The 26,017-nt window shown below is 44.3% G+C and overlaps 1 protein-coding gene across 1 annotated transcript in view; it reads right to left on the reverse strand.

Annotated features, from left to right (window-relative positions):
• Positions 1 to 799: 799 nt before the first annotated feature.
• Positions 800 to 26,017, reverse strand: part of LOC126474196 (uncharacterized) — a 276,233-nt gene continuing 251,015 nt past the window's right edge. The window contains exons 2-3 of the mRNA XM_050101659.1: positions 9,331 to 9,453; positions 800 to 1,075 (exon numbers count right to left, since the gene is read on the reverse strand). Coding sequence (XP_049957616.1) covers positions 992 to 1,075; positions 9,331 to 9,453 — 207 coding nt within the window. The 3' untranslated portion in view covers positions 800 to 991. The remainder of the gene's footprint in view (positions 1,076 to 9,330; positions 9,454 to 26,017) is intronic.

Raw genomic sequence — 26,017 nt, forward strand, 5'->3', positions numbered from 1 at the left:
TCATTGTTGGAATATTCGCTATTGTAGTGTTGGGCAATTGGATGTGAACAGCGCGTAGCGTTGCGCAGTTGGAGGTGAGTCGCCAGCAGTGGTGGATGTGGGGAGAGATTGCAGAATTTTAAGAGCGGACGATCTGGCCGTGTGTCCGCCAGAAAGAGTAAATTTGTAATACTGGATGTCATGAACTGATATATATTAACTTTTGAACACTATTAAGGTAAATACATGGTTTGTTCTCTATCAAAATCTTTCATTTGCTAACTATGCCTATCGGTAGCTAGTGCCTTCAGTAGTTAGAATCTTTCATTTAGCTGTCAGTAGTGGCGCTCGCTGTATTGCAGTAGTTCGAGTAACGAAGATCTTTGTGAGGTAAGTGATTTATGAAAGGTGTAGGTTATTGTTAGTCAGCGCCATTCTTTTGTAGGGATTATTGAAAGTCAGATTGCGTTGCGCTAAAAATATTGTGTGTCACTATGGTATATTGATGATAGTTTAGTGTTGATCAGAATAAGTAAACAGAGTAATGTCTGAGTACGTTCAGTTTTGCTCAGTTGTTTGAAAATCAAATAACGTACAGGTTTATCAGCACAGTAATTCATATATTTTTCAAAGGGGATTTTTCTGTTGAGTGAGAGGCATCGCTGCGTTCACCAGCCTTGTCTAACATCAAGACACTTTTGACAAGGTGGTCAGTGTCTGTGTTAATTTTCCTGGCAAAATTAATTTGCTCTGAGAGGTGAATTTTTATTAGGTGAATTCGGAAATGGACTTGGTAAAGGAATCTAGGAAAACGCAGAACTACAGAACACATTCTACTCATTTAATCACTCAACACAGAATACATTATAGTGACAATGGAATTATTAAGAATGTTTTAATAAACTCTTTAGAAGAAATTTAGAGAGCGAGATAGATAGATAGATAGAGAGAGAGAGAGAGAGAGTGAACACAAGAGATCCGTTGTTGCAGGCGACGAAGGCTGACTGGCGGCTCACTTCCGCCGGAAGCACGTGACGGCGTTAAAGTAGCAGCGCCAATACTGGCCCGTCTTCTGCCCGCGGCGCTGCAGCGCCATCTGCAAAACGAGAGAGAACGGCGGCTGTGAGCAGGCAGTGAAACACACTGACACAAAGAGATGGCAACACGAAAAATTAAATAATGTACAGTCTGAAATTTCGGGCATACATATGTCCAGGTAACATACAGTATTTACACTACTGGCCATTAAAATTGCTACATCAAGAAGAAATGCAGATGGTAAACGGGTATTCATTGAACAAATATACTCTACTAGAACTGATATGTGACTACATTTTCACGCAATTTGGGTGCATAGATCCTGAGAAATCAGTACCCAGAACAACCACCTCTGGCCGTAATAATGGCATTGACACGCCTGGGAAACATAGTAGACAGACAATTCAAAAACATGGCGACAGTCTGGTTTCTGTTCGCAAGAGATATAAAATCACACCCAGCGACAGTATGATGGCCATTCGTAACACTTCGGAAAAGACACGCAACACCGAACACTCACTGTAAACACTGCACTAAAATGTCAGCACAAAGAGGACACGCCATAGCCTAGGGCAGATGGGAGAGGGGGGGGGGAGGTGGACCTGGACAGACGAGGGAGAAAACAAGGAGAGGAAAAACGAAAGGGGGAACCAAAGGAGGGAGAGTACTCTTGACTCATAATGGGGGGGGGGGGGGGGAGGGGCAGGGCAGACGCGAGAGGGAATGGGAAAAGGCAGAGGAGGGAAATGCAAAAGGACTCGGAGGAGAGAAGGGGGGCATAGAGAGGATAGGTGGGGAAAGAAGAGGATGGAAGGGGGGGGGGGGAGAGGGAGCCCAAGGAAAGGATGGAGGAAGGAAAGGAGGGGGCTCGCTGAGTGAGAGGCAGGCGCATAAATACATGATAGGGCACGTCACTATCGGCCACTGGGATCACATGCTCCACAGTGGCGCCCTCACATTATACCCGAGCAGGAGTGCGCGCAGCCACGGCTTATAGCGAGACGGTTGCGGAGGCCTCTAGTGGTAACCGAGGTCCATGCTGTCTGGCGTGGATTCGAAAGCCGCGGCGCTCAGTACCAGATAACCGATTAGTAACAGTTCGTTGTTTTACTGTGGAGCCAACTGCTATTCAAATTGCTGCTGCTGATGCCATGTGATACGCCAGAGCCATACGCCGAACACGATGGACTTCCCTCTCAGTAGTGCCACGTGGCCATCCAGAACTTGTCTTCCTGTGAACGTGTTTTATTGTGACCACCGCTGCCAGCAGCCATGTACAGTGTCTACATACCTGTCATGTCTTTCTGCGGTATCGCAGAAGCAACATCAAGCTTCTCGTAGCCCTACTACACGACCTCATTCAGACTCAGTGAGGTGATGATAATGGCGTCCTTGTCGTCTCAATGGTTTTCTACACAAACATTAACTCATCATGCCCAAGCTGAAAGATAACTGACGCTCCCGACGGTTACAGGGTGTATTTAAAGCAAACCTGATTTGCATCCTCAATCCGGCGCTACTAACGCCGCTCTTAAGCGACTGGCGCGAAATTGGAATACAGGTTATCTTTCAGATGTAGAAAAACGCCTACCACCTTTCGTTTACGTCCCACAACTCCTTCTTGGTGTTGCGACTTTTATCCATCTGTGTACGTGGGTGAAAGCACTTCTGTAACGTCAGCGGTTTCGGTGTTCGTACATTCTTCACTGAGCGCCCGTACGTTTATCGGATGTTGATTAGGTAAGGCGTCTCTACCGAACCACCTCGCAAGTAGAGTGACCATCTGCTGTGTTGAGAGGTGTCAGAAGTTAAACCTCCTAATCGGCCAAATACTAATGACAGAGAATTTTTAAAAAGAGACATGTGAGTGACGTAAATATTTAAATAAGACATAGAAGACAACAGTACATGGAGTCTGCAGGAACAGGACAACTTGTAACTTCCTGGCAGATTAAAACTGTGCCGCACCGAGACTCGAACTCGGGACCTTTGCCTTTCACGGGCAAGTGCTCTACCTTTTGAGCTACCCAAGCACGACTCACGCCCCTTCCTCACAGCTCTACTTCTGCCAGTACCTCAGATGGTAGAGCACTTACCCGCGAAAGGCAAAGGTCCCGAGTTCGAGTCTCGGTCCAGCACACAGTTTTAATCTGCCAGGAAGTTTAGTATCAGCGCACACTCAGCTGCAGAGTGAAAATCTCATTCAGGAGAACTTGTTTTCGGTGGTGTGCAGGTACACACAAGTCAGACTGTAGCTATAAAAGTCGAAAGACATGAAGGGGCAGCAGTGATTGAGAAGGGAGTGAGGCAAGGTTGTTGTCCATCCCCAATTTTATTCAGTCAGGAAAGGAAACTAAAAAGAAATTTAGAAAGGGTATGGCAATGCACGGAGAAGAATTAAAAACTTTGAGGTTTGCCGACGATGTTGTAATTGTTTTAGAGACAACTGTTCTACTAACTTACATTCTCCATAGCTGAATAGCAGCTCTGTCTTTCATTCGTTGGTGTACATTATACTCACACACTCTGAAGACGTTGACTGAAACACCGGTATGCATTTACCTTGTGATACCATTTGTTTACTGCCAACTCCAGCAGGTGGGTGGGTTACGTTGCCCCGGGTACCTCGAGACCCACTAGAAAAACGGGCCGCCGCGCTTACGTACAGCACGTGACACTGCAGGGTCATGCGAGTACCAGGAGTCGCCTCCGGTGGGGAGCGAGTGACTATTTCAGGCGAGCTGAATAATTCTTGACCGCACGTTTAAAGGTATGCAAGCTCTTGACAGCACACGACAAAGTTAAGACAACTTTTCAATGACATATTGATTTCCAGTGGGCCCTGTACAGAGCCGAGCTTGTGGCGAACCAGCTGACTGGTGTTGCGTCACAAGCCGTCGCAAGGCCAGTATCGTTCGTGGGCCCAGGATACCTGCACTGTGTGCTAGTGTATGAGAGTCAAAGCCAACTGTGTGCTACATTTTCAGTAACACCATGTTCGCATGAATAGTACACTGTGATACATTTTTGAACAGCACGTGAGGAACGTAAGTGGATTATCATAAAAAATCTAGGTTATTATTTAAAATGACTTACTTCCTTAAAGAGCAAGGCAGTCATAACTGTTAATGTCACTCTGGTGGTTAAACAACATTTGCCTGATAATTTTTTTATTTTGTTTCTGGACAAAAAACTTACATGAGGAGGTAAAGATAAATTGGACAGCTTGTTTATTCTTTGGTACAATCACATTCTGTCGTTTCATTACGCCGTAGCAGAATCTCGTGTGTCTTATGCGAGACTTCTGGCAGTCTGTATTTTCGTTTATATCACTACACAAGCTGCCACAGTAGCTAACGCACTGGGCTCTATTCCAGACGACCAGGTCTGGAATCGGCGTTCGGCCATCCTGATAGAGGTTTACTGTGATTATTCTAAATCGATTAGTGGGATTGACGTACTGGTCGGCCAATTTCCTCCCCTTTCCTTGTTCAGTTCCGAGGTTGCGGTTGTTCTCTAGTGTAGTCGCTGGGATGGTAAAGTCAATATTCCTAATCATCAATTATTTCTGTTGTCACCTGTTATTCCTACTCGTTTTTGTAATCTTGGCTTAATGTGCGAACGTTGTGTTCGTTAGCACTCGCCCAACTGGGGACCGAAGGTAATAAAATATTGCTTATCAAAATACGGTTTTATGAGGATGCATTAACGCAAACAGGACGCATAAGAGAGTGGTGAGCTACCAAAACGTTGATCAGTGGGGTATACTGAAGAAAGACGGAGGAAACGAAATGATATGAACTGGTTTTCACCACAGCTATGTCTATTTCATATACATTTACCAGTTTTGTATCGGAATTTAATGTGCCTTGTAATAGCGCTATATCTTCTTCTGTACAACGAATAAAATTAAGGAAACTTAAGAGGGCTAATAGCACCAAAAAGCACCAAAAAAAGAGGCGAATGTCTTTGCTGAATAAAAATAATCTGAATTGTCCAAACCGAGATGAGGTGTTGAGAAGAGCAACAGAAAACCAAGAAATTAGCAAAACGGGAAAATTGAAACCTTTCTGATATACAGAAACCGTGATTACTTAGTGTGTAAAGGGTTCAGTAAGAAGAGAGAAATCTCGAACATGCATTATGTTCCACCCAGGAACTGAAGAAGGCACTTCTAATGGTGTATCGTATATTTATAGTTTCTTCTTTTTCAGTTTTCCCATCACCCATATATATATATATACTGAAAAAGAAGAAACTATAAATACTCAAAGTGTAATGCTAGCAAAGTTGGTATACCATACAGGAAACAAGAAATAAGACTGCAGACCAGAGAAGGTAATACTTCTGTGAGCTATGTTCTAACCCGTCATATTAAACTTGGCACAGAGGGTGTGGTAGAGATCCCATCCTCGGGGATGACAATGACTGGAGTCTGTAGTCCTTGCGTTTCAGCTTCTTCTATGAACAAGTGTGCGGATAAAGAGAGCTTGCGTTTCAGCGAGTATGTTAATTGGACATGTTCTTCTGGTTTGGATAAGTCCTAATCAAACAATGCGACTTTCAGGAGAGGTATTGGCACCCATGGAAAATTTGGTTTTACTGGCATTAGGTGGTGGTATAAGGCATATTTGTGTGACTGACGTTGCCTCTCCTAATGCTGGAGACATCATCGGCGCCTATAAAGACTTAGATAGCATTTCTAAACTTAAAGTAGGTGGAATTTAAAATCTAATCGCCGTTCATTCCTTTAAACAAACTCAGGAGTTGTCGTCTGGGAAACACGGGTAAATCTGTAGTAGCAGATGATGTGCTGGCGCCACGAAAACACCGATTTCGTTTCTCCGACTGTGTGGTTTTGTCAAGATCCAATCATTCTGCATCGATATATTTACATATGTACTCCGCTAGCCACCAAGCGGTGTGTGGCGGAGGGTACAACTCGCTCCAAACTCGTATTTGATATTTGATTTTTGCCCCCCCCCCCCCCCCCCCCCCTCCTCTGTTCCACTTCCGGATCGCACGATGTAAAAACGACTGTCTTATCGCCTCAGTACAAGCTCTAATTTCCCTTATCATTGCGCGATTTGAAAGTTTGTAGTAACAATATATGCTCTACATCCTCTGCGAAGATCAAATTTCGGACTTCAGTGAGCAGCCCCTTCCGTTTAGCGCGTCGTCTATCTGTAAGTGTATCTTACTTACGACGCTAGGGTACAGAGAGGGCATAGAAATTCAGAAGCATAAAAATGAATTTCACAGGGAAGTTGAATGGCAGATTCTGGAACTTAGAGGTAAATTAAGCAAACGGCACCCACTTTTTCCCAGTACAAGCTACATGACACGTTCAGTGCGACTCCACACTCTTAGGCAGCAGTGCGAGGCCGTCACGAAGTGACCGTTGCCTGGTTGTGAATAAACAGTTGGTTTGCTTAGCTTGATGTGATTTTAAGCTGCTGTCTTAGTCTTTATGGCCTCTTATGATGACTCAAGCATTAGGAGACGAAACGTTAGGGACAAAAAGCATGACGTGGACTGCGGCTTCGGTAAGTACTACCACAGACAATGTCAATAGACATTTTCCTTAATTGTGTAATGGATAGTCTGACCAACTTTGGGCTGTAACGTTCTTAGCAGTTCGTGGTCAGCAGAAAAGACGAAAATGCAAGATGCACCTCGCTAGGGTACCTACGCTCGCGAACAAAGCCTTACTAGGACCAAGGGCGCTTTCCCAGTGTGTCAGTACCTGGGAACAGCGCAGGCACCTCGTAAACTAGTAACCCGATTACCCCGCTCTGGAAGGCCAATTAACGACATTTTATTGGTCTCCACGCGACGAGAGTTTCTTTTGTCACGCCGTGAATTAACTACAGCAACGGCCCCGGCTCTCGCGGTGCCGGCAGTCGGGGCTGCGGCTTCCGCAGAGTGCGAGCGACATTGGCGGGTTTCTGGCGAGGCGCGCGACTGACATTACACGGGAATTTTACTCTGCTTCAGTGCCACGAGCCAGTGCAGCGTAGTTACCGACTTATTATCTCGAAGGACTCGGAGTGTTCTCACGATAGTCAACTGCCGTAGAATTACGCGCAGCTGTGTGTTACAGAGAGTTTTGGCGATAAACAAAAATGGTTTACCCGGCGTCATGCTATGTACCATCTACATCAACATCCATACTCCGCAAGCCGTGTGTGGCGGAGGGTACCTTGAGTACCTCTATCGGTTCTCCCTTCTATTCCAGTCTCATATTGTTCGTGGAAAGAAGGATTGTCGGTATGCCTCTGTGTGGGCTCTAATCTCTCTGATTTTATCCTCATGGTCTCTTCGCGAGATATACGTAGGAGGGAGCAATAGACTGCTTGACTCCTAGGTGAAGGTATGTTCTCGAAACTTCAACAAAAGCCCGTACCGAGGTACTGAGCGTCTCTCCTGCAGAGTCTTCCACTGGAGTTTATCTGTCGTCTCCGTAACGCTTTCTCGATTGCTAAATGATCCTGTAACGAAGCGCGCTGCTCTCCGTTGGATCTTCTCTATCTCTTCTATCAACCCTGATCATCCGCAGCTCGTGGTCGTGCGGTAGCGATCTCGCTTCCTGCGTCCGGGTTCCCGGGTTCGATTCCCGGCGGGGTCAGGGATTTTCTCTGCCTCGTGATGACTGGGTGTTGTGTGATGTCTTTAGGTTAGTTAGGTTTAAGTAGTTCTAAGTTCTAGGGGACTGGTGACCATAGATGTTAAGTCCCATAGTGCTCAGAGCTATTTCAACCATTTTTTTGGTACGGATCCCACATCGGTGAGCAGTACTCAAGCAGTGGGAGAACAAGTGTACTGTAACTTACTTACTTTGTTTTGGGACTGCATTTCCTTAGGATTCTTCCAATGAATCTGTCTGGTATGTGCTTTACCGACGATTAATTTTGTATGGTCATTCCAATTTAAATCACTTCTAATGACCACAATCTATTGGTTATGAACTGCAGATTGAAACTGAAGAAACTTCAAAAAGGTGGGAATTTAAGGAGATAGGACCTGGATAAACTGAAAGAACCAAAGGTTGTAGAGAGTTTCAGGGAGAGCATAAGGGAACAATTGACAGGAATGGGGGAAAGAAATACAGTAGAAGAAGAATGGGTAGCTCTGACGGATGAAGTAGTGAAGGCAGCAGAGGATCAAGTAGGTAAAAAGACGAGGGCTAATAGAAATCCTTGGGTAACAGAAGAAATATTGAATTTAATTGATGAAAGGAGAAAATATAAAAATGCAGTAAATGAAGCAGGCAAAAAGGAATACAAACGTCTCAAAAATGAGATCGACAGGAAGCGCAAAATGGCTAAGCAGACATGGCTAGAGGACAAATATAAGGATGTAGAGGCTTGTCTCACTAGGGGTAAGATAGATACTGCCTACAGGAAAATTAAAGAGACCTTTGGAGAAAAGAGAACCACTTGTATGAATATCAAGAGCTCAGAAGGCAACCCAGTTCTAAGCAAAGAAGGGAAGGCAGAAAGGTGGAAGGATTATATAGAGGGTTTATACAAGGGCGATGTACTTGAGGACAATATTATGGAAATGGAAGAGGATGTAGATGAAGATGAAATGGGAGATAAGATACTGCGTGAAGAGTTTGACAGAGTACTGAAAGACCTGAGTCGAAACAAGGTCCCGGATGTAGACAACATTCCATTAGAACTACTGATGGCCTTGGGAGAGCCAGTCATGACAAAACTCTACCATAGGATAGAATAGCATGGAGAGCTGCATCAAACCAGTCTCAGGACTGAAGACCACAACAACAACAACAACAACAACAATGCCTACTCCCAGATAATTTATGGAATTAACTGCTTCCATTTTCTGACCTGCTATAATGTAGCTAACAAATTATACAGCAGCTAGTCTTTCTGGCAGGTCGTGCATATGCAGTGACCAGCCAGCACATTACGACCACCGACCCACTATCGATTAGAAACCCGTCCAGGCTGTAGCAGCGGCACCTGACAAGGAATGTTTGCTGGTAAGAAACACCCATGCTGCATCTAGTATCAATGAGCGTAATAACGTACCTGAGGAAACCCGTAATCTTTCCTACAATAAAATTTTCACTTCTCATTTTGTATTGTAGTCGTCTTATGTAAGTATTCGTCCACCATCAACAGGTCAGCAAACCCCCATTCACCCTTACCCGGCCAACGGATGAGCCCTTGTCATACAGTATGGTTACTCGTGATGTTTTTCACAGTGCTGCGACAGAAACCGAGTTCTTACTGAGCAGTTTGTATTCAGGTACTTTCAGGTGAGTAACCTTCCCGCATCACTTACCCGGCCAATGGATGATCCGCTGTCAATAGGGTTCTGCGCCTCGCCGCGGTCCTTGTCCATGAGGTGCTTCAGGTCGACCATCAGGCGGTCCAGCAGCAGCGCCGTCCGCTTGGGAACCACCACCTGCAACACAGGAGCCACCGCGTTACTGGCTGCAGAGTAGCAGGTGAGGGGCTTCTCACCGTAAACCTCCCACCGGTCGCAGCACGCCAATGCTATCAACCGCTCCTTAGGGCTACCAATTACTTAATGGCAGTATTAATAACGTAAATTTTAAGCGTCTGTAAACAGAGTCTAACAGAGTTGGCCGGGGGTAAGTCGCTAGGCTAATGTCTGTTGGAGCCGCTACTATGTACAGAAGTAGCTGGAAATTGTAGCTAAATTTTCCAAATAAGGCATCTTTGATTTTCACTGTGGTTTCCATTTCGCGACCGATCAGCGGTTTTACAAAAAAAAAAAAAAAAAAAAAAAAAAGAACGCTTGTAATTTTCATTTCAAGCAAGCCACTAACTTTACTAACATTATTATTTATTTTAAAACGCACTAGGAATTCATATTTTTGCTTAGGATCTACTGTCGCAGAAATTACTTGGATGTAACTCAAATATGTCTTGCTTTTAACGCAAATACCAAATAGAGTAATTGCCTCGTATGTTCAATTGAGAATCTGTGTGTCTCACCTCTGTGTACGAAGAGAGGACAACTTTTTACCGTAGGGAAGTGGAGATGCATTACCTGACCGCACGAATCACATGTCTATCTGTACTTGCAGACGTGTTCACAGTAGACTTCAGGTAAGCTTTATAGAACTGTGTGCGACGTTTGGGACACACACAGAAGCGCTTTCTAAGGCGTTCCCAGAATACTGTCTTTGCAGATAAATTTCCTGGCTGATTGCGTCGTCAGGTGCATTGTGTAAAAATGATTACTACTACTCTTTGCCACGTTCCGTTAGGTGGCAAGCGGCTAATATGAGTGTCAAAAAAATGGCTCTGAGCACTATGGGACTTAACATCTGAGGTCATCAGTCCCCTAGAACTTAGAACTACTTAAACCTAACTAACCTAAGGACATCACACACATCCATGCCCGAGGCAGGATTCGTACCTGCGACCGTAGCGGTCAAGCGGTTCCAGACTGAAGCGTCTAGAACGGCTCGGCCACGCCTGCCGGAAATGTGAGTGTCGATTAAGCTCAGCGTATTGTCGCAATTTCTGGTTATCAGATATGGTGCTCAGGAAATATATGTCATCATCTCTGCTCCACTCATCGAGCAAATATTGGTGTTGTAAGTGTCTCCCGCCGTCAGAGTCGCCTACATTCCAAAGACCAAAACATTAGCACAGTCTATGAAGAACACTCGCGAAAGCACAACAAAATGTAATTCAACCTTTTAACAGGTGCAGCGATGGTAATGCTCCAAGCTACTAGCCTGTAGCAACAGAAGAATAGGATGACATAAGCTCAGAAATAGCTATTTTTATTATTTTGCTTCCATTACGGTGCAGTGATTTTGCCGATACGAATAGGAAAGATTAATTAAACTAGCCCTCGTCCTACTAATGTCAACTTATCATAATAAAATCTGAGTGCAGTGTAATACAAATCTAATTAAATATATCTGAACGCCTATTAGTGTACTTTAATACGGGGTGTGTCCATCCTTGACCTGTGTGACGACTTGAATTCTGCTGGGAATACATTCAATGAGGTGTCTGAATGTATTTGAAGTAATGGTAGCCCTTTGTTCCTCAAATGCTGAAATCGAGAAAGGTGGGGATCTGAAGCGAATTAACTCTAAGTTGCGCAACAGGGGTTCCATTGGGTAGAGGTAGGAACTCTGGAGGCGCAAGTCCATTTCAGGAATGTAACCGTCCACAAACCGTTGCCTCACAGATTCTGCTTCATGCCTGGGTGCATTTTCATTCTGATACAAACAATCATCGTCTCTGAACTGTTCCTCTACTGTGCGTACAACACAATGCTGTAAAATTTGTTCGTATCCTTTCGTATTTAGTTTCTTCTGAAGCGAAATAAAGGGACCACGCCCTGTCTATCAAGAACACCCACATACCCTAATACAACACCCTCCGTATTTCACTGTCGGCTTTACACATGATAGCAGGTAACGTTCTCCGCATTTCCACCAAATTCACCCGTCGGACAGCCACAGGTCACTCGCTTGCAGTCATTCACTCTGCAGTGGCGTCGCTTTTTACACCAACTCGAGCTTCGCTTAGCATTGACAACAGGAATGCCTGGCTCATGAGGAACTGCTCGACCACTGTACCCCATTACACAGGGTGATTCAAAAAGAATACCACAACTTTAGGAATTCAAAACTCTGCAACGACAAAAGGCAGAGCTAAGCACTATCTGTCGGCGAATTAAGGGGGCTATAAAGTTTCATTTAGTTGTACATTTGTTCGCTTGAGGCGCTGTTGACTAGGCGTCAGCGTCAGTTGATGCTAAGATGGCGACCGCTCAACAGAAAGCTTTTTGTGTTATTGAGTACGGCAGAAGTGAATCGACGACAGTTGTTCAGCGTGCATTTCGAACGAAGTATGGTGTTAAACCTCCTGATAGGTGGTGTATTAAACGTTGGTATAAACAGTTTACAGAGAATGGGTGTTTGTGCAAAGGGAAAAGTTCTGGACGGCCGAGAACGAGTGATGAAAATGTGGCACGCATCCAGCAAGCATTTGTTCGCAGCCCATGAAAATCGACTCGCAGAGCTAGCAGAGAGCTGCAAATTCCACCTGAACGTTAACTACCCGACGCGATGGATCGGCCGCCAGGCAGCCCGTGACAGAGCACTTCATCACTGGCCTCCAAGAAGCCCTGATCTTACCCCCTGCGATTTTTTCTTATGGGGGTATGTTAAGGATATGGTGTTTCGGCCACCTCTCCCAGCCACCATTGATGATTTCAAACGAGAAATAACAGCAGCTATCCAAACTGTTACGCCTGATATGCTACAGAGAGTGTGTAACGAGTTGGAGTATCGGGTTGATATTGCTCGTGTGTCTGGAGGGGGCCATATTGAACATCTCTGAACTTGTTTTTGAGTGAAAAAAACCTTTTTAAATACTCTTTGTAATGATGTATGACAGAAGGTTATATTATGTTTCTTTCATTAAATACACATTTTTAAAGTTGTGGTATTCTTTTTGAATCACCCTGTATTTAACGTCCTATGCATTTTGTGCCATCTGGACTATTGGTAACACTTCGGATCTCACGGGTGATTCCTTTCGCTCATTTCATGCGACATTTCTACAACTTCTATCCGCACTGACCGGGGGTCCCTTCCGTCAACATACGAGATCTGCCTGGTCTTGGTACGAGGGTTTTCCAGATAGTGAGTTCCGATCGGTCGCGAAATGGAAACCACAGCGAAAACCAGAAACGCTTTATTTGCAACAGTTAGGTACGTCTTCCACCTGCTTCTCTACATAGTAGCCTCTCCAACTTAAGAGTTTTGTCGTAGTGTTGTATCAACTTCCCAATATGCTCGTCATAGAAAGCAGCCGCCTGTGCTTTCGGCAAGTTATCTGCACTGGTCTGCAGCTCGTTGTCTGCGGAAAAATTTTGTCTTCATAGCCAGCGGTTCTTGTGAGCAGAGATGAGACACAGGGGGAGCCAATTACGGACTGTATTGTGGGTGATCAAACACTTCTCATCGGAAACGCTGCAGGAGTGTCTTCATTGCCCCTGCAGCGTGCGGCCGAGAATTGGCGTGAAGAAGCAACTGCTCGACAGTTGTGTTATGTGGGGTGCATGACAAAGGCGAAATCTCTAACCAGGCCCTCATACTTTGCGGGAGACGCTATTCCCTACGCATCTTTACGTGCTCACTGTGCACTCAAAACTGAAAAGAGCGACGCGACACGATCGACTGGAATACTAGAGACACTGCCCAACACATCTGTGCAAAGCTTTACCGGATTTTCCCAGTGGTTTCCATTTCGCGACCGATCGGAACTACATTTCTGCACAACCCTCGTATAGCTGCGGTTGTTCCTCCGCCTTTCCGTGTCACATTCATATCACTCTGTTTTTGAAAGCACAGTGTCTAAATGAGGCGTTTTACGAGGGTTATTCCAAAAGTAAGGTCCGGTTATAAAAAAAAAAAATCAAAACTAAAATGTTTTTTCAAAACAATTGTTTTATTTACATTCCTTACATCTTTATCTATTTTTCTACATAACTTCCATACTTATTTAAACATTTGTCACATCGTTCAACAAGCTTTTGAATGCCCATGTTATAGAAACCGGCCGCCTGTGACGATAACCAGTCCTTAACTGCTTCTTTCACTTCATCATCTGTGTCGAAGCGCTTGCCGCCGAGAAACTCCTTTAAGTAACGGAACAGGTGGAAATCACTTGGCGCCAGGTCCGGACTGTAAGGAGGATGGTCCATCTGTTCCCATCCAAATTTCTTGATCAGAGCTTGCGTTTCATTTGCAGTGTGGGGTCTGGCATTGTCATGCAACAACAAGATTCCAGACGACAAAAGACCACGTCGCTTATTCTGGATTGCACGTCGAAGTTTAGTCAGGGTAGCGCAGTAGGCGGCTTTATTAATCGTTGTTCCTCTCTCCATAAAGTCGACTAACAATACTCCACGTCTATCCCAGAACACAGTCGCCATAACCTTACGTGTTGAGATTGTCTGCTTTGCCTTGACCTTGACTGGCGATGACGTGTGACGCCATTGCATTGACTGACGTTTAGACTCTGGAGTGATGTGAGAAACCCATGTCTCATCCCCTGTGACAACATTGTCTAAAAGACTGTCACCTTCCTTATGATATCGCTCCAAAAAATCAAGAGCAAAAGCCATTCTTTTCATTCGTTGGGGCTCAGTAAGCAGCCTGGGAACCCAACGGGCACACAATTTGTGAAACTTCAAATGTTCAGATACAATTCTGTACAAAGTTGTTCTACTCACATTCGGAAAATGCATGTCTACGTCTGTAATAGTGAATCGGCGATCTTCACGAATTTTTTTGTCAACCGCATTGACCAAATCGTCTGAAATCACTGATGGTCGGCCACACCGTGGTTCATCGTGCACATTATCCCGTCCTTCATTAAAAGCTCGCACCCACTTGCGCACTTTACTGTCGCTCATTATGTTAGGACCGTACACTTCAGTAATCTGCCGATGGATTTCCGCCGCTGAATTGTTTCTTGCAGACAAAAACCGTATCACTGCCCTTACTTCACAATCGGCGGGCTGATCAATTGTCTTAAACATTGTAAAGTGACACTGTGAACTACACTCAGCAACAGTAACAAAGCGAATGGCGGCGTTTGACGCGCAAGGCTTGCCGGGAGTCGGCGCGCATGCGTGTTTTGTCATTGGCGCCAAATTTCAATAGTTACGGCGAATCGGACCTTACTTTTGGAATAACCCTCATATTTCATCTCACGGTATAAAACGACATTCGATATTTGTAGCACAACAATAAGCTCCGAAATACATCATCTGCATTTTGGAGCCGGCCGGAATGGCCGAGCGGTTCTGGGCGCTACAGTCTGGAACCGCGCGATCGCTACGGTCGCAGGTTCGAATCCTGCCTCGGGCATGGATGTGTGTGATGTCTTTAGGTTAGTTAGGTTTAAGTAGTTCTAAGTTCTAGGGGACTTATGACCACAGCAGTTGAGTCCCATAGTGCTCAGAGCCATTTGAACCATTTGCATTTTGGAAGTACTTGACCAGTACATGTATAAGGCTCTTCCATCAGTCTGTAGCATTTTTTTTTTTTTTGCGTGTTGGTATTCCTGTTACTATGCGTTTATTTATCGACTGTCTTTTTATTTGTAGTTACCTGTTATTTGTGTTTACATATTGTCAGTTTGTCATTTGGAGACAGTGAGTAGATATATGAATGCTAGAAAATGGGGTTCCAAATGAGACATCGGAGCATTTCCGACATATTCTTCTGTTTGACTTCAGTATAGGGGTGATGGCAGGGTAGGCAGCCAGAAACATCTACGCCATCTAAGGAGATAATGTAGATCCCGGCAGGAAAATGGTTTTCTCGTATTAAGGAGGATCTTTTTGACATTAGTGACTCTCTACGTTCAAGAAGCTCTACCTGGTTTGATGCAGATCGTTTCAATTAATTAATCCAGGATGATCCACGTCTGTGTACTCGAGAACTTGCAAATCTGACGAACTGTGATCATTACACCATCGAGCGACATTTGCGTGCAAGGTGATGGTTGAAAAATAGGGTGTATGGGTACCGCATACTCGAAGCCAAAATCACAAAAATCAGCAGGAGGCCATATGTGCATCTCAGCTTGCTCGTCATCAATTGGCACGTTAACAACGACTACAGTTCCTGTCTCGGTGGTGACAAATGGTGTCTTTATGCTGACATAAGGAAGAGTAAGGAATGGCTGAGCCCAAACAAAGCAGAAACTCTCCCTACAAAGAACTGTGCGCATCCACAAGAGATAGTGCTATGCATCTGCTGGAACAGCGACAGTGCGGTGTGCTACGAATTGCTTCCTCGATGTTACTGTCTTTTATTGTCAACAATTGAGACACCTACCAGAAAAACGAACAGGAAAACTACGTGAAGTGGTGCTACTCCACGACACTCCTGCCCGCCGTATGTTAGACTGACAAAGAACTCTATACGGGAGCTGGGTTGGGAAGTCATTCCGCACAAGCCTTATTCACCTGATTTTGCGCCCTCAGGTTTTCATATTTACCACTCTCTGTCGAGCAACATTTAAGGAAATTCCTTTCTGGATGAGAATGTGCTCCGAACATGACTCGATGAGTTCTTCGCCTCAGAACCAAGTGATTTCTCCTGTCGCGGAGCCGACCGCTGTGGTCGAGCGGTTCTAGGCGCTCCAGTGTGGAACCGCGCTGCTGCTACGGTCGCAGGTTCGAATCCTGCCTCGGGCATGGATGTGTGATGTCCTTAGGTTAGTTAGGTTTAAGTAGTTATAAGTCTAGGGGACTGATGACCTCAGGCGTAAAGTTCCATTGTGCTCAGAGCCATTTGAACCATTTTCTAATTTCCGTTTGACCAACTTTCCAAGCAAATATCCTTTGCCTGAGTGTTTTTCTATCTGTAACGTCGCATAGTGTCTTAGAGCCATTTGAACCATCCAGTCGCGGAATCAAAATGTTACCGGAACGTTGCCGTTGTAAAGAGTGAAGAAGAATATACTATTTATGACTATGCTCTCTGTTATGTGTGTCTGAAATGTTTATTAAACTTATAAAAGAAACACACGATGAACTTATGCACCAACCCAATAAAAAGCAGATAATTGAAAAAAAAATGCTAACAGAAGAGCGTGTTTTGAGTTATTGTAGCGGGCCGAAGTGGCCGTGCGGTTCTAGGCGCTGCAGTCTGGAACCGCGGGACGGCTACGGTCGCAGGTTCGAATCCTGCCTCGGGCGTGGATGTGTGTGATGTCCTTAGGTTAGTTAGGTTTAAGTAGTTCTAAGCTCTAGGGGACTGATGACCTCAGAAGTTGAGTCCCATAGTGCTCAGAGCCATTTGAACCATTTGAACCATTAAATTTAAGGACAACAACATAAGTACAAGAAGACAAAGTAACTTGCGTAGCAGAGTATGTTGTCGAGCGGCACGTTTGGAACCACTTGTTATTCGAAAAAAGAAGAGACGTGCGATCAGGCTAAGCCTTATTAAACTGAGCGTTTAGCACTTTCTCCCGCTGAACCCGTCATTCACACAGTCTAGCCACTTGGTAGCGCTGCAGCAGCGAAGTTGTAGAAACACTGTGGCTGATTGTCTCGAGCTGTGGTATTGTCGACCACGGCAACAGGCAGGGGCGTGTGTCTGTGTTGGGAATGACACACGATGCAGCGACAAAGCGAAAGGCTGCCGGCAGCCGCCGTGTGGGGGCTGGCGGGGCTAACGACAGGTGGAGCCGCTAACAAGCACGAGGAGCGAGCAGCGGCGAGCGCAGCCAGCAGCGGCAGCGGCAGCGGCCCGCCGCCCGACGCGGAAGGCTCCCTCTGCCAGCCGCCTTTGTCTGCAGGAGCCGCGGCTAACGAGTGGCGCTGGAAATGTCTACACGGCTGCCGGCCACATTAAGAACGTCTGCCGGAGAGTTCTCGTGCCCCGCCACATGTTTACGGTAAGAAAAACTCAGCGCGCGGGGCAACGACCTACTCAGCAGTTCTTCCTTTCAAAAGGTACCGCCATTGCTGATTGTTGTTGACACAAACTCTGGCGCATGAAGCTCTGTAGTCGCATCTGGCTTCTTACAGAACTGGTAGACACTTCAAGCAAACACACAGACACACACACACAATATACTGGTCATTACAATTGCAACATGAAAATAGCAAGCAACGACGTGAAACTGATATGAATGCTAGTATACGCAAACGATCAGCATTTCAGTGCAAGATCTCAAACTAGATTGGCATTGCGCCATCTGCGTTCTGTATATGAGCAAGCATACACAGCGGCTTTCTTTCTTTGGCCCGGGTCCGTAAGTGTGATGCTAATGTGGATTCGATGGTTTCATGAGAGGCATACTCATCGCATTGCCGGATCTCAGTGGCCCTGTGCAAGTAGCGCCCGAGAGGGCAAAAATATTGTTTCCAGAATGATATTTGCACTCTGCAGTGGAGTGTGCGCTGATATGAAACTTCCTGGCAGATTAAAACTGTGTGCCCGACCGAGACTCGAACTCGGGACCTTTGCCTTTCGCGGACAAGTGCTCTACCGTCTGAGCTACCGAAGCACGACTCACGCCCGGTCCTCACAGCTTTACTTCTGCCAGTACCTCGTCTCCTACCTTCCAAACTTTACAGAAGCTCTCCTGCGAACCTTGCAGAACTAGCACTCCTGAAAGAAAGGATACTGCGAAAACATGGCCTAGCCACAGCCTGGGGGATGTTTCTAGAATGAGATTTTTACTATGCAGCAGAGTGTGCGCTGATATGAAACTTCCTGGCAGATTAAAACCGTGTGCCCGACCGAGACTCGAACTCGGGACCTTTGCCTTTCGCGGGCAAGTGCTCTACCATCTGAGCTACCGAAGCACAACTCACGCCCGCTCCTCACAGCTTTACTTCTGCCAGTATCTCGTCTCCTACCTTCCAAACTTTACAGAAGCTCTCCTGCGAACCTTGCAGAACTAGCACTCTTGAAAGAAAGGATACTGCGGAGACATGGCTTAGCCACAGCCTGGGGGATGTTTCCAGGATGAGATTTTCACTCTGCAGCAGAGTGTGCGCTGATATGAAACTTCCTGGCAGATTAAAACTGTCTGCCCGACCGAGACTCGAACTCGGGACCTTTGGCTTTCGCGGGCAACTACTCTACCATCTGAGCTACCGAAGCACGACTCAGCTGTCTACCCAGGACTTCTAATTCCATTAATAATTTGTCGAACAGGCTAGTTTTTTACGAATCTTAATTTGAGAACATAAAGCTGCTGTCTGGGGATTCATATTCAGTAATCTAGCATGGTCTTTGAGAGGGAAGAGAGGGTAACTGGTCTCAATGTTAAGAAATTTCTAGGCTACCTTTTTTATCGTATAGCTGATTTGTTTAAAAAATGTGACATTAATGTGTCCTTTACCACCAATAAACTCTCGAAGTTACTCTTTATACACAAAGAGAACCCTCCATCTGACAGATTTCTCAAATCTGGGGCATGTGAAACACAATGCAATTATGAAACTTCCTGAAGATTAAAACTGCGTGCCGGACCGAGACTCGAACTCGGGACCTTTGCCTTTCGCGCCAGATGCTCTCCCGTTTGTTCTTTTTTTGTCTTACTTTGTTCTACATCGTTCATTGAATTTCTTGGGGGGGGGGGGGGGCGGGGGCGGACGTCCGATAACAGCCGTTCAGGTTCTTCGTTGATCCATTCACTCGGTTTTTTTTTTATTACAGAGGCGAGCTAACCCGCTGACTGAACACGCTGAGCTACCGTGTCGACTCACGTGTGCTACCCAAGCAACACTCACTGCCCGTCCTCACAGCTTCACTTCCGCCAGTACTTCGTCTCCTACTTTCCAAACTTCACGCAAGCTCTCCTGCGAACCTTGCAGAACTAGCACTCCTGTAAGAAAGGATATCGCGGAGACATGGCTTAGCCACAGCCTGGGGGATGTTTCCAGAATGTGATTTTCACTCTGCAGCCGAGTGTGCGCTTATATGAAACTTCCCGGCAGATTAAAGTTTTAAGGACGTGCATGAGTCGTCTGTGTAATTTAGAAATTAGAGCACTTGCCCGCGAGAGGCAAAGGTCCCGACTTCGAGTCTCGTTCCGGCATAAAGTTTTTATCTGCCAGGAAATTTCATATCATTGCACACTCCTTCTGCAGAGTGTAAATTTCATTCTGGAAAACAATTTAATTATGTATACATGTAGACTGACGTGAGAAAGAAAATTTATACCAATGCCGGGATTCGAACACGGTAAAAATATTCATTTACTGATTCAATTTGCATATAGACATCATAGATGTCAGACTTGAAAAGGTCTCTGGAACCAAATAGTTGCATTTGATTAATGTGTAATATGTCCGAGTTTTTATACACAGATGGGGCCGATAGAATGAGCATTTAAGACACTTTCGTGAGCACTACTCAACAAAGACTGTGAGGGTATATACAAGTGAACTTTTGCAGAACATTTCAAAATGGAGATACACACTCTTCCTCCCCTACCCTTGCTTAACATGGAAATTTTGCATATAGTTGACAAGGGCTCCAAATGAGCCTTTTTAGAAGAATTCCACCTATATTCGAAAGATTTGTTGAATGATCAACTTACATTAAAAACAGACACTACTTTGATTGCGTAGCATCTCTTATAAAATGTGAAAATTAGACCATTCCATTTATATGTTAGAACTAGGTAACATGGTTTCAACTACGTTAAATGTAGCTTCTTTTACATCTTGTTAAAATTCTTATATCCTTTTATATATGTTCCTTGCTGCTAGCACAACAGCTTGATACGTTCATAGGTGTCATTCAGTAACAGTAAATTGACAATCTGTGTTTGCAGTAATCACATACAATATGTACGTTTTTGGACACATCATGGCATTGTGCTTCTATGCAGAAAATTGTTGACATCTGCTAAACCAATACTAATTAAGTTTCGGTTAGACACTTCTTATGTTTTACGAAAGAGTGCAGCCAATATCTAGAGATTCATAGTAGCACTAATTTTGTAGGCTTCTGAAGATGATAAATTAATTTATCGAAACCGGTAAAACGAAATAAAAATATATTTCCAACTGACAAATAAATTTTATTTTGAAAAACTTAATTATTTCGGTACTCAGTTAGGGGTATATTGACATTTATTTCACATCAATTAATTTTACATAATATATTGTCCACAATGTTAATTGTTTCTATTTTTCCTTTTTTATTTTAAAACCTGTTGAGTCTTGACTTGCTGTCTATAGCTTGATCACGGTCAGAAGTCCCCCTGTCACGTAGTACGCATCGTGTAACGTCGGCACAATTCGGAACACTTCGTGTCTCCTGTGTCTGTTTACGATTGCTGTCAACATTAGCGTCCTAACAGAAGTTTTTGAGTCATCGCGCCCGCCGCGAATGCTCTCCTGTGCCAACCTTTTCATCTCACATTACCATTTCCAGCCTGCGTCCTCCATAATTTGGTGGATGCATTATAATCTCCGTCTTCCTCTGTAGTTTTTACCCTCTGCATCTCACTCTAGTATCATGGAAGTTGTTCCTTTCCTCGATGATTCTACAGAAAATCTCATCATTCCTTACTTTATCAGTCTACCTAATTTTCAAGTTTCCTCTGTAGCACCACATCTCAAATGCACCGATTATCTTCTTTTCCGGTAACCTAACAGTAATGGCTCTTTAAGTGGCGTGACGAAGTCTTGCGGGCCCCGCAAAATGGAACTCGATATTTTTAATGCTTTAATGTTTCATTTCTTTCTAGGATTTAGTGAACTCTGGTTAGCTGAAGCAATCTGGAGATCCAAATATGGTCAGTGGTTAACAAACTTCAGTTATAGAAGAAGCCGTTACACTTTTGCAACCCTTATGCGAAATAACCGAAGAAATTATTTGTGGAAATTATGTAGCAGGAAGCAAAGTAATACCATGTTTGTGTCATGTAAAGAAAGTTAATGGACACAAATATTTTAACACCAGAATCTAAATGTCCTAAAGAGAATCTTCAGAGAGAATAGCAAAGATGCTTTGAGAACGGAGAGAAGACCAAACCAACTACCGTTAGCACCTAAAACGCCATTGTTCAGAAGAATCAGACACTGAAAGTAACAGAAGTCGAAGAATCAGAAGTACAGTTACCGATTACGGCAGAAAATGGTTTGTGGAACATTCACAAGACATCACTTTCAATATAGCAGGAGCAAACATTTACCAGGATTTAGTCTCTGTTTACATCAATTGTAATCAACCGAAAATCACTCCTCTGTCCGTAAATAGTAGGAAACAGTGGCTTCCTCTGTTCCATCTGAAAGGCTGTTTTCTAAGGCAAGGGAAACAGCAACATCCTGTCGTTCGAGACTCAGTCGATAAAGATTACATAAATTAGTGTTCCTCAGTTCTCTTCCTAAAAGATTTTGGTGCCGGCAAGCATCTTCATAACAGTGTCTAGGTCGAAAACAACTATATTAATTAGCTTTAGTAATGAATGTTAAATAAGTACACATCTGTGCTAAATAAATAATAGGTTCCACTTACATATTTCATGAAAATGAGCAGTTGTTAGTTAATAACAAACGAAAATATAAGTGAAATTGCATCGGTTTATTTTATGTACAACAAAAGATTTTCTCACAAAAAGTAATTTTAGGGGAATGCGTTATAGACCGAAAAATAAAGTAAAATGACAATTCGCTGAAATGTGGTGAAACGTACAGCGTTTTATAAAAAAGTTCTCCCTGCCCCGCTGGATAGGGAGTGAAAGATCGAAATCAATAGTGGGAAAACATTACGTGAAAAGTTGTCTTTAACAGCTGCGTGGGCGCACCACAAAAATAAATTTTTATTTTTGTATGCTGTCAGCTCAGTTTAATTCATATGCTCGGATAAATAAAACAGTAATTCAGGTAGGGTATAAATTAATATGTTGATACGTATTCGCTTTGTTTACTGCGTTAAATTGCTACGAAAATACGTAATAAAGAATGGTTAGGGTTTAACGTTCTGTCGACCGTTAGATCCATAGAGAACGGTCACACACCCGGACAAAGACGGGAAAGTAACTGAGCAGAATCCTTTGCAAAGGACCATCCCGGCATTTCCTTTAATAGTTTTAGGGAAACCATGGAAAAGAGAATTAGATGGCCGGTCTGTAATTTGAAACCCATTGATCCAGTGTTCCGTATTAAATTTGTAGGTACCGATCTAATTTGATGTGTTTAGACAGACTACGTGGAAAATTTGTCGTTTAAATGAAGGCGGCCAAAAAAGTGTGCTTTCTCATTGAACAGGAGCACTGCCCGTCATAGAAAATGCACCAATTCGTTGCTGTCACCCATCTACACATGCACATTTCCTGCACTGAGTACTATACTGTGTAATTACGTTCGAGTGAGCGAGAGCAGAAGTTGTATTTAGCGACCATCTGAATGCTACGAAAACCAGTGCTCATGACAAAACAGCGCGTGTTCATTGTCGTGTGCTACGCGAAGCACAATTCGTGGAAAACTAGCGGAGAACTGTCTGCGCGAGAGTTGAAACAAAGTCTGAAATGCAGAACGTAATGTGAAAATGACGCGAAAGGGCTCTGTAGCGAATAAAATCAGTAAGTGTCTGAAAAGGGTTCAAGTAAAGGGAAGTCCGGAACAAGGTTCGACGAAATCTGAGCTAGTAGGAATTAAGAGATCTTCGTGTTGAAACATTGTCAAAAAGGAACTGCATCAGTATCCTTACAAAGTTACTGTTGCGCGTGAGTTAAAGTGTTGAGACAAACTTTCCTGTGTTGAGTTCGGGGCTGGCTTCTGAGTAAGTACAATCAATACTTTTGAATCCTCATTGCTGTTGATATACTTTCCGGGATGTGAGGTCGTGGTCCAAGAACTTTTCTGCTCCTTACGTTTCGTCCAGAACTGCGCTGGACTCCCTCAGAGGCGCTGCTCCGCTGAGTCTTGCCGACTGACTGGTCGGGTGTCTGAGAGCGACTTATATATTGTGAGAAAGGGGGGAGTGGTTCAGGTGACACGTGATGAGCAGTGATAATCCATAGCAAAGATAAGGTTGACTATCGATTACCACCTTGTCAAAGATAAAAATTGTTAGCAATTTTGTAGAGCCACTGTCCATATATCGCTAAGTTTCATAGCCTCCTCTTTCCTATTAAAATTATCGTGATGTTTATTGTCCATATATCGCTAAGTTTCATAGCCTCCTCTTTCCTATTAAAATTATCGTGATGTTTATAAATTTCGATAGCTTCTCTATATAGCCGTGGATAGTAATTTAACGTTGTAGATAAAACTTCGGTATCCGAAAACTTCACTTGGTGGTTGCCTGGTTGAAGAGCATGTTCCTGTGGTAAAGTTTACATTGGTACTACCAAAAGAAGCGTAAACACGCGACTGAAAGAGCATAAAAGTCTTTGTCGACTTGGAAAAATAGAAAAGTCAGCTGTAGCGGAACATGCTCTTCAACCAGGCAACCACCAAGTGAAGTTTTCCGATACCGAAGTTTTATCTACAACGTTAAATTACTATCCACGGCTATATAGAGAAGCTATCGAAATTTATAAACATCACGATCATTTTAATAGGAAAGAGGAGGCTATGAAACTTAGCGATATATGGACAGTGGGTCTACAAAATTGCTAACAATTTTTGTCTTGGACAAGGTGGTACTCGATAGTCAACCTTATCTTTGCTATGGATTATCAGTGGCTCTACAAAATTGCTAACAATTTTTATCTTTGACAAGGTGGTACTCGATAGTCAACCTTATCTTTGCTATGGATTATCACTGCTCATCACGTGTCACCTGAACCGCGCCCACCTTTCTCACAATATATAAGTCGCTCTCAGACACCCGACCAGTCAGTCGGCAAGACTCAGCGGAGCAGCGCCTCTGAGGAAGTCCAGCGCAGTTCTGGACGAAACGTAAGGAGCAGAAAAGTTCTTGGACCACGACCTCACATCCCGGAAAGTACATCAACAGCCATGTCACCCGGTCGTGAAAGCCTTCATTTTGAATCCTCAGTTTTTCATTTCATCTGATAAGGCCTGGTTCAGCCTGCCTTGGTATCTTATCTTACGGAGCGTGCATCATTATGCATCAGAAAATCCACTTCGAACACCCGATGCATAATATCAAGAACGGTCTTTGATGCGCATCGTCTGATGTCCGAATCGTAACACGATTCTTTCACCAAAGTGTTTATGCTAACCGACATGTCCGGAAACTGTTTAATCCATATAAAGATTAAGTCATGGAATATGAACAACTGTAAGTATATTAGCAGCAAGACGGAGGAACAGCAGACACCGTCTTGACAACCTTGTCACGAGTGCATGAGGTGTTCGGTAACGAGAGGACAATCAGCAGTCGGCCGGTGTGGCCGTGCGGTTCTAGGTGCTTCAGTCTGGAACCCCGTGACCGCTACGGTCGCAGGTTCGAATCCTGCCTCGGGCATGGATGTGTGCTATGTCCTTAGGTTAGTTAGGTTTAAGTGGTTCTAAGTTCTAGGGGACTGATGACGACAGATGTTAAGTCCCATAGTCCTCAGAGCCATTTGAACCATTTTTGACAAACAGCAGAGGCAGTGCAATTCTTCTGGCCATCTCGATTGCCTGATCTCTCTCCCTGTGACTGTTACCTAAGAGGCAAGCTGGAAGTTTAGGCGTACTCAAAGAAGACTCACACACAGGAAGTTCTACAGCAAAAAACGGAAAACGCTATTTCTGCTGTCTCTCAGGCAAAGCTGCTATACGTGTCTTACAGGTTGATAAATCAAGCACAGCGCTGCATCGATGTCAACAGTGGCCATTTCCACCACCTTCAGTGATGTTCGTTAACAAAGATCAATTCCGTAACAGTGTTACTGAAACATATTTCCGTTCAGTTTTATTATACCCACCCTGAATATGGAATGAGTACAAAAATTCAGTGCCCGAATTGTTAATAATGACAAGGATAGGTAATATCCAGGATGTCCCAGATATATTGCGACAAAATTCGAGGGGTTGCACAGGGTGTATTGAGAAACAAATCGAGGACAGGAGCCCATGTCCAGAAATGCCATCCAATGGCGACGCAGAGCATTGAAGTCACAGGCGCCGGTGCCTACCAGTAGGCAACCCTTCAGCAGGAAATGTTACCCTGTAGATTGACAGACCGTAGATGGAACGTCTCGCAACGTTTTTTTATTATTCAGTTGAGAGAATGGAGCTATCTGCTGCGTAGAAAGGCCTTGTCGTCAACGTATGTGATGCGCTCTTGCCTCGGTGGATGACCGGCCGCGGTGGCCGAGCGGTTCTAGGCGCTACAGTCTGGAACCGCGCGACCGCTAAGGTCGCAGGTTCGAATCCTGCCTTGGGCATCGATGTGTGTGATGTCCTTAGGTTAGTTAGGTTTAAGTAGTTCTAAGTTCTAGGGGACTGATGACCTCAGAAGTTAAGTCCCATAGTGCTCACAGCCATTTGAACCATTTGAACCTCGGTGGATGAC

Source organism: Schistocerca serialis, chromosome 4 (genome assembly GCF_023864345.2).
Source record: "Schistocerca serialis cubense isolate TAMUIC-IGC-003099 chromosome 4, iqSchSeri2.2, whole genome shotgun sequence".
In the NCBI taxonomy this organism is placed as follows: Eukaryota; Metazoa; Arthropoda; class Insecta; order Orthoptera; family Acrididae; genus Schistocerca; species Schistocerca serialis.